General features: G+C 43.6%; 1 protein-coding gene across 2 annotated transcripts in view; it reads left to right on the top strand.

Annotated features, from left to right (window-relative positions):
• SMCHD1 (structural maintenance of chromosomes flexible hinge domain containing 1) overlaps positions 1–9,086 on the top strand; it is a 188,403-nt gene that overhangs the window by 59,352 nt on the left and 119,965 nt on the right. For both annotated transcript variants that reach the window (XM_019525875.1, XM_019525868.1), the window contains 3 exons: positions 1,832–1,946; positions 2,097–2,216; positions 7,475–7,641. In XM_019525875.1, the coding sequence (XP_019381420.1) occupies positions 1,832–1,946; positions 2,097–2,216; positions 7,475–7,641 (402 nt within the window). The remainder of the gene's footprint in view (positions 1–1,831; positions 1,947–2,096; positions 2,217–7,474; positions 7,642–9,086) is intronic.

The raw sequence follows: 9,086 nt of genomic DNA, 5'->3' as shown, positions 1-9,086 counted from the left end.
GGGGGGGGGGGGTGGTATGCTAGAAAATGTAATACAAAATTAAATTGAAGTATTAATTTTTATAACGGGGTGGGGTTATTTAGTCAGCTTGAAGTCAGGCAGAAGGGTGGCACCTTAAAAACTAATTGGTTCAGGGACGTCCTAAGCTTTTGTAGGCAACAGCCTACTTTATCATAGCATCTGATGAAGTAGGTTACTGCCTACAAAAGCATATACCTCTCTGAACCAGTTTATTTCTAAGGTACCACCCTGCCCTGCTGCCTTTTTTTATAAGGAAGGTATGGTCAAAGAATTGTCTCTTGTGCTTAGAACAGGGATTTTGATGGCTCTTGCTTCTGGGGAAGTTCCTGCTACAGTCTTGACTCAGCCCCCCCAAAATCTCTGCTACCTATACAGATGTGATTTATCCTTATTAGAGAAATCTCTTTGTTCCAAAAGAAAAATTTGAAATTTTCCAATTTTCCGTATGGAAATTTTCTCGTTGATCTTCTAGGTATTCTGAGCCCAGGTCACTGTGCGTCTTAGAACATCAAAATCTAAACCTTTGCTTTTTCTATGGGAAATCGGTGTAGAGTATGGAGGACGGGTTTGATACGCTTGTGATAACTGATGTGTTGGTGGAGATGTCTTGCATTGGTCTGCATCAACTGGTGTTTTGTAAATATGAAAGACTTTGTGCTCGGGTATATTGCATTGTTGTAGTTCAACCAACAGGTGACAAGTGACATAAAAAGTAGAGGCCTGGTGATTTTAGGATAGGATGGAGTTTCTTAGCCAGTCAGGATTAATGGTAGTATTACTCACAGATGTTAGTGTGTGAGTTTAATATTTCGGAGAGGAATTGAACACATCTTTGGTAAGATTGTACTTTCAACCCAAGAAAATCGATGTAGTTGTGAATTACATTATACAGTAACAGTTCATTTCTTGGTTTCCATTTGGGATTGCTCCACCTTGTTTTAGGTGGAGAGGATTTGTCATACCAAATCAGGACATTAGTCCATTAAGTTCCATATCCTTAAAGTTAGATTTAAGTATTGAAGGTACTTGCATCCATTTCTGCCATGCCATGTTTTTTTAAAAAGCAAGTTCAGCAACATTTCCCTTCTTCCTAACCCCAAGGTATTTTTATAAAAGAACGCAGCTTTATGAAAAAAAATTACTAATTTTCTGATTGGCTCTTCTTTGTACCAGTTTCATGTTTGAAGATGCGGCTGTAGTCAGAGGAAATTTGGATAGGATTAACGTGACATCTTCTACTATCCTATCACCTTACGCTTTTGCATAAGGGCTTTCACTATAGTATCAGTTGCACACATCTTTGAGCACATATCTCTTTGCATGGAGCTGACATTTGGGAGAAATGTTTAAGATTGTGCCTTGTCTCCTTATAAAAGAAGGGTTAGCACAAAAGGAAACTGGGTATGTCTAGGCTTTTCTCCTTTGGAGTTAGTGGTGTATCCATGAAAAGGATGCAAATTGTAATGAGGAAAAAGGTAAATCAAATAAGAGTTAAAAAGTAACAAAACTACATGATAGATGTGATCCATCAAAAAGGGCAGAAAAGTTTTATAAAGGGGTCTTGAGGGGGAAAAGAGCTGGAGACCACTCAGTTACACAGCTGTTTGTCAAGATGCAATGTGCTGTCACTTTTTACTTTTACATATTGATAAAACTAGATTGTGAATATTAATTACAATGTTAGATTATCTGTTAAATTCAAAATCCTGTGTGGGAGAAAAGTGATTCCAGGTTATGTTTACCAAAAATTTATTTATTTTTATGGCATTAGTGCTGGGGGCAAAATCATTAAAGCCAATTTTCCTTTCAGTGACCATTCAGGATATGTGAGGCCCCCACCAGTACCTCGTAGTTTAAATAGTGACATCTCATATTTTGGTGTCGGAGGCAAACAAGCAGTTTTCTTCGTTGGGCAGTCTGCCAGAGTAAGTAGAATGATTTGAACATTTTAATTTTTAAAATCATCTTACACATTAGCTGATACAATTTTGCTGTTACCCCATCATTGAGATTTTTTTATTACTAGTTAATTTGGGGCTCCTAAATTCTTGATTTTAAATTCTTTTTCTTACTAGATGATAAGCAAACCCACAGATTCTCAAGATGTCCATGAGCTTGTACTTTCAAAAGAAGATTTTGAAAAGAAGGAGAAAAACAGGGAAGCAATATACAGTGGATATATTAGAAACAGAAAGGTAAAATACCCTTGATACTTTGTTCTAATTTTAGTTGAATCTCTTTCTCTAATGTGTTATATTTAGTACCTCAGTAATTTCTCTATAAATCACACAAACATCAGTTACATTCTGGACTATGAAATATTTTGAAATTTATGATAGTATTTTATAAAGCATTACTCGTGTATGATTCTTTTGCCTTTTTTAACCTGAAAGACTGTTGATTCAACATTAAATGGCACATTCCCTTTGTCACTTGTATCATCTCAAGGAAAGTACTTTAAGCATTTTCGTACTAAGAACTGAAACTATCATTAACTTTGTATCAAGCGTTCAGGAAATAATTCCCTTTTTCAAGAGTTTGAGGTCTAAATTAGAAATTTCTCCCTCCTGTACCTAGTATATAATAGAGAGCGGCACCTCTGTGTATATGCCTTTATGTGTGCACCTCTGTGTGTCCTGTATATATTGCAGGCATGTAGCTCCCTGTTATATGTTGCATGTATGGGAAAAGCGAATACCACTGGGGGAAAAAAACAATATTTGATGGCTTACTGTGGACGAAATGGGTTAAAGAAGACTATAAATGTAGCTAGGTAGACTTATCCTACTTTTCTTTCCTGATTATTAATTCATTTTGGGCAGGGGAGGGGCACAGTTTGTGCCAGAGTAGATGGGAGACAATAAGGCCTAAGGATAGAGACATAAGAATTATTGGCAAAGAGGATAGAGACCAAAGATGTATTCAGGACACTGTACATTGCAGGGACACATTGGGACTATCTTGAAAATGACAACAAAAAAATGGAAGTAAAGAACTGGCAGGATTTGACATCCTTAGATTCTAAGACTGAAAATATTTGACAGAAATGGGGAAGGGGGAGATTGGAAAAACCTAAAAGAAAAAAATCCAGTTTTGCCATGTTGAGCTTAAGTTACTGACAATGCACAGGGGATGAGTTATCAGAAAGGGAGATGTTTTCTGTCACAGTGTGTGTTTACATATGTGTGAGTTGATGGTGGAGAAACATCAATAAAGAGATGGGAGTTGCAAACAAAAGCAGGCAAATTTTAGTCAAAAGTAGAGGGTAGAGTTATCAGACTGCCCAAGGCCCAAGGATGTTAAGAGCAGCAAAAGTATGGACAGCTTACTAATGCAGAAGCCATTAGAATTAGAGAACCAGGTGACCCAAGATCATGAACATTTAGCAGGGGGTTGTTTAGGAATAACAGACTGGAAAATTGCTGTTGTAAGCACATTTAGAATGAAGTATTAGAGACATTACAAAAAATACATAATATGCAGAAAACTTTGAGTGGTCCAAGCATGAAAAATGAGGCAAAACAGTCAAAGTTTATGGGTAAGCAGCTCAAATGTATAAATAATGGGAAGAAAAATGAAATCAAAGGTGGGTGTGAGCAGTTCAACATTCAAGTAAATTAAACAAAAATAATCCTGTTAGTTTTCGCAAGAAATATCAGAATTAAATGAGAATGAATTCAGAGTGCATGTGCAGTCAGTATGGTCCCTTGGCTGTGATCTTCAGCAGGGAAGTAGAGGGGCAGCTGGATATAATAGAAAAGAATCAGGGTATGGAGATAAGAGATTCAGAACAATGAATGTAAATCAATGACACTTAAGCAGATGGACCTTGGAATCGGAGGGGGGAGCTAGTGGATAAAAAGAAGTTTGGGTGGAGCAGCGAAAATCAGAGATGAAAATTAATATTTTGGACTGATGCAATTAGGCTAGGATATGGGGCAAAGAGCTTTAGTGTCACTATTGATGGCAGACCTGCATCAGGTGTCGTCTTCCTGGAGCACTCTAGCATTCAGCAGTCAACCATGAGAGTGCCACTGTCTCACCTGAAAGATGCAGGAATTCTAGGAACTATATTTAAAACCTTCCTGATGGGAAGTACTGAAAATACCAAAGGGAAACTTCATATCTGTCAGTACGCCCTTCCACCCTCTTCCTTAGTGAAGTCCCACAAGAATTACATCTCTGCTTCCTTTCAACGATCTTCATTCAGCCATCCAGTAACTGATCTATTGACAGGCTAATTTGCCAGCAGTATGCTGCTGCTGATGCAAAACCACTCTACTTAGCCTTACCTACAACCACACTTCAAAGAAATCATTTCATTTCTCAGTGCTGGAGGAAATATGCATGGAGATGAAAAGCTGGTTGAAGCTGACCTGAACAAGGTGGGAGGTTATTTGCTGGTGAGCAAAGAATCTGGTAGACTGTCCAAATGTCCACATTGACAATTGATGAATTTAGTTTATTAGGTAAGGATTGCTCTTAGCTTCCTTGATTCCTTTCTGACACTATGGCAAACTTTGCATTTACCTTGTGCTTAATTTATTAATCACTTAAATAAATTGTAATATGCTATACATTCAGACAGTGTATTACCCAGTAATGAGCTGCAAAAATGGTGATCCAACCTCAAAGATGTTACTTGTTAAAAGAAGCTTAACATCCTGACTTACTCAGACCTTCTAGTCTTCCTTGCCTGGTGAGCCCAACCAACTCCAGAGGATGCTGGATATTGGCTTGGAGACATCCAGTGGATGGGGCTCCACTTTAGCATCTCCAAATATTCCTCCCAGTATATGGACAGCAGGAAACAAATGCTGTCCTGGTTACTGCCATCAAGAGTCAGGGTGAGCCCATGAGGCATCTGAAGGAGAGGTGAGAGCTGCCTCTACCTGGGCACACTTGCAAACTACTGAGATCGGATACCAGAAGAAACCATCTGCGGGATCTTGCAAGATGCCCACAAAGTTGACTCCTCCCTGCTGGCCACCTAGCTAAATCAATGCCCTAAACACCTTCCTCATCCACTGCGTCTTGTTTATCCTGAGAGACTCAGAAGTCCCCAAGATACCTCTCAAGAAAGCAGATGAAATCAAGCAGCGTGTCAAGAACCGGATGAGCCTGTCACTATGGGCTATCATTGAGATCCTGCACATACAGCAGTGGGGCGCTAGCATCCCTTGCATGGGAAACCTGCAATGTCACAGTAGTTATCCATGCCTTCCATCTCCTAACCTGCCCTGATAACCTGGTGGGCAGCATCAACACCAGAACCCTAAAACAGATCACCAAGAAGAGGATTGCCAGGCTGCCATTCCATAAGGACCTGGCCAGATTCCTGAGTGAATTGCTGCAGGGTGAATTGGGGTAATACAGCAGGGACTTTTCCGTGCTGTGAAACCTGAGTCTGCAATGCCATGCAGTGCATTGGCTGCTGCTGGATATAGTGCAAGGAGTTGGATGCCAGCAAGCACTTCATGGACTGGTGCTTTATCCACTGGGCCTGTTTCAACTGCCTCCTGCTCAGTGGTGCCATTCACTTTGGATAACATGATAGGAGGTGCTGGAGATGCAGGTGCCAGAGTGAGACCCTGCCCCATGTCTTGTGTGACTATAAGCCCTATGCAACAGGACTGGCTGGTGAAACCCTTCTCCACAACAGTTGGGACAGTAGCTGTGAACTGCATGGTCCCAGGCTGTGACAGGCAGCTGCATCCAGATACTGCGATGATAGATGAGTAGAACATAAAGCTTCCGATGATCATCTTGATCATCCTGTTCAAGAACTGGTGGCAGGCTTTTCTCTAAGCTCAAGAGTAAAAGCCGATCAAGTACAGGCCTCAGGCTGATACTCTGGGGGAGAAATGGTATGATGTCATGGTACAGGTGCTGACTGTTGAAGCACTTGGAACATGGGACTCAAATAGTGAGTGTCCTGTGAGCCTGAAGGGTAACCTCTCAACTATGCACTCCTGGGGGGGCAGAGGGGACCTGTGCCCCTCAGGCCTGTGCATGGGGTAGGGGGGCTGCTCCCTGCCGCTTTGTGCACTCCAGGGGGGACATGCACCCACCAATCTGTGTGTGGAGCGGGGGATGCAAGTTGCCTGCTTCAGGCTCTGGCTCCTGCCCTGCTGCCTCCCATGGGGCCTCTGCATCCTGGCGGTGTGACTCAGAGCTACAAAGAATAGCAGAGCCGTGCAGGAAGCTGTCTGCTGCCGCAGCTCTGTGCTACCCTGGCCCCTGCATGCAACCCTGCACCACCACCACCCCCACTGCAGCCAGCAGGCAGAGGGCACCTCACCAAGGCAGTGCAGAGCTTGCAGCAGCAGGCAGCTTCCTGCACAGCCTTGCTGTTCTTTGCAAGATCAGGCTACAGAGGCCCTGGCGGGGGGGAAGCAAGGTCGGAGCCCAAGCCTGAAGTGGGCAGTGTGCAGCCCCCAGCCCGCGCACAGATTTGGGTGGCATTGGTTCCCTCTGCCCCCTGGGAGTGTGTGCTGCAGCAGGGAGCTGCCCCCCTGAGCTGCAGCAAACCGGGGGCGGGGGCATTGGGGAAAGCCAGGCTCCACTCTTGCAGCAGCCACCACCTCCTGCCAGGGGCAGGGGGCTGCAGACCCAGGTCCTTGGCCGTGTAGCCCTGGCAGCTGGGGGGCCACTCCAGCAGGGCGGGGAGAACAGGAGCTGGGGGGGGAGGGCCACCAGCAGGGCGGAGGGGCTGTGGGAAGCCTTTCATTTTAATAGTGCATTTTGGGGTTTTAATCAAGAGAATTTACGATTTTCTGTCCCTGGGCATTAGGCCCACTCCTTCCTCCCAGCGCCACCACGTCGGCCCTGCAGGTGGCAACAACAGAAGGGGGAGGAACGGACCAACGCCAGTGCCAGTGGCCTTGCCCCCACAGCGTCCTAACCCCACTGCCCTCCCCCCACTACTGCTGCCACCTCTAAGGAGCAAGGGGGTGGGGGCAAGGCCAGCTCCAGTGGGTTCGCCCTTCCCCCTCTGCTCCATCATTGCCACCTGCAGGGAGCAGGGTGGGGCAGGGCAAGGCCAGCACTGCTGGCCTCACTTCCCCATTCCGTCTGCTTCTGCCACTGCCTCCAGAGAGCAGAGTGGCTTCCATCCCCTGTGTCCACACCATCATGGTGGCACACCACCACCTCCTGTCCCAACGCTGTATTCACACTGATTGGCTGTTTCAGTCAGCCAATCATAGCGCAAAATAAAGCACTATGGACAGACAGACAGACAGGTGAAGGCTTTTATAATATCAGAATGCTGAAAGACTGTTTCATTTGGTAATATAATTGAACCATTAATGTCTTCCAAGTGATGTCTGACATTGCAGTAGTATTCTGGATTTTTTGTATCCGTATGCTGGTAGGACTTTTTTTTTTTCTTACTCATTTCTGAGTGATGTACAGTTGCATTTTTTTTTTAAATTTTTTCCTTTATTTTTAGCCAGCTGATTCTACTCACATCACCACTGATGATGAAAGGTTCCTACATAACCTCATAATTGAAGAAAGAGACAAGAAGAGTTTCACAGCAGTTGTCATTACAGGTGTACAACCACAACACATACAGTACTTGAAAAACTATTTTCATCTTTGGACAAGGCAATTGGCGTAAGTCAGCAGTACTGCCTTATTGAAAAGCAGGGGAGTGGGAGCAGGTGGGAAAGGAGGAAGTACAGGAAGAAAATTTCTGTCTTTTAAAAAGGACGTGAATAGGAGTTGAGAAGGTTGGGAAGTGAGGTTGGGTTGGGCAGAAGGAGCACACAGGTGAAAGGCAGGGAGGTGGGAGAAGGTGGAGTGGGGTGGAATTTTAATTTTAGGGTGTTGTTTAGGGTTGTTGTTTTGTTATATACTATGTACTCTGTGGCATAGAGTGCCTACTTAGCAAGTTTTGCAGATTATACTATACTGGGGGGAGTAGTAGATAGACTGGAGGGCTGGGCTAGGGTTCAGAGTGACCTAGACAAATTGGAGGAATGGGGCCAAAAGGATTTTCATAAAGTTAAACAAGGACAAATGCAAAGTACTGCACTTAGCACGGAACAATCCCATGCATTAGTACAGGCTGGGGGCTGACTGGCTGCTCAGCAGCTCTACAGAAAAAGACCTGGGGGGGTTATAGTGCACAATTAACTGAATATGAGCCAATAGTGTGCCCTTGTTGCCAAGAAGGCTAACAATATCCTGGGCTGCATTGGTAGGAGTGCTGCCAGCGGGTCAAGGGAAACGATTATTCCCCTCTGTTCAGCACTGGTGAGGACACATCTGGAGTACTGTGTCCAGTTTTGGACCCCCCTACTGCAGAAAAGATGTGTAAGATTGGAGAGAGTCCAGCAGAGGGCAACAAATGATGAGGGGGCTGGGGGACATGACTTCTCAGGGAACTGGGCTTATTTAGTCTAGGGAAGAGAAGATTGAGGGGATTTAACTACCTGAAGTGGGGCTCAAAAGAGGATGGAGCTAGACTGTTCTCAGCAGTGGCAGATGACAGAACAAGGGGCAACAATCTCAGGTTGCAGTAAGGGAAGTTTTAGCTGGTTATTAGGAAGTATTTTCTCACTAGGAGGGTAGTAAAACACTGGTGTTGAGTTACCCAGAGAAGTGATGGAATCTCCATCCTTGGAGGTTTTTAAGACCCAGCTAGACAAAGTCTTGGTTTGGATGATCTAGTTGGGGATGGTCCTGCTCTGAGCAGGGTGTTGAACTAGATGACCCCCTCGGGTCCCTTCCAACCCTGAAATTTTATGATCTTATCATATTTTAATAATATATTCTGTTTTTAAAAGCTGTTTATATTGTATTGAAAACTGCCCTTACCTTGTTTTGTGAAGAGCAGCATATCAGTTAATAATACATAAATTTAAATATTACATACATGTAATTGTAATATTTATTAATTACATTTTTAAGAGGCCAGGTTATAATACCATGTTTTTTGTAATTTGTGTTTGGATATTCTACTGATAATGTTCACACTACATATTTTAGTAATACAAAAATGTTGGAGTCTGGATTGGTTGTTTTGCTGTGCTGATTCTGTAAAAAAAAAAAAAAAA

The sequence above is a fragment of the Gavialis gangeticus genome, unplaced genomic scaffold (genome assembly GCF_001723915.1).
Source record: "Gavialis gangeticus isolate Ggan-Ray unplaced genomic scaffold, GavGan_comp1, whole genome shotgun sequence".
Lineage (NCBI taxonomy): Eukaryota > Metazoa > Chordata > Crocodylia > Gavialidae > Gavialis > Gavialis gangeticus.
The sequence above is the reverse complement of the archived record's forward strand: the minus strand, read 5'-3'. Positions and strand labels throughout refer to the sequence as shown.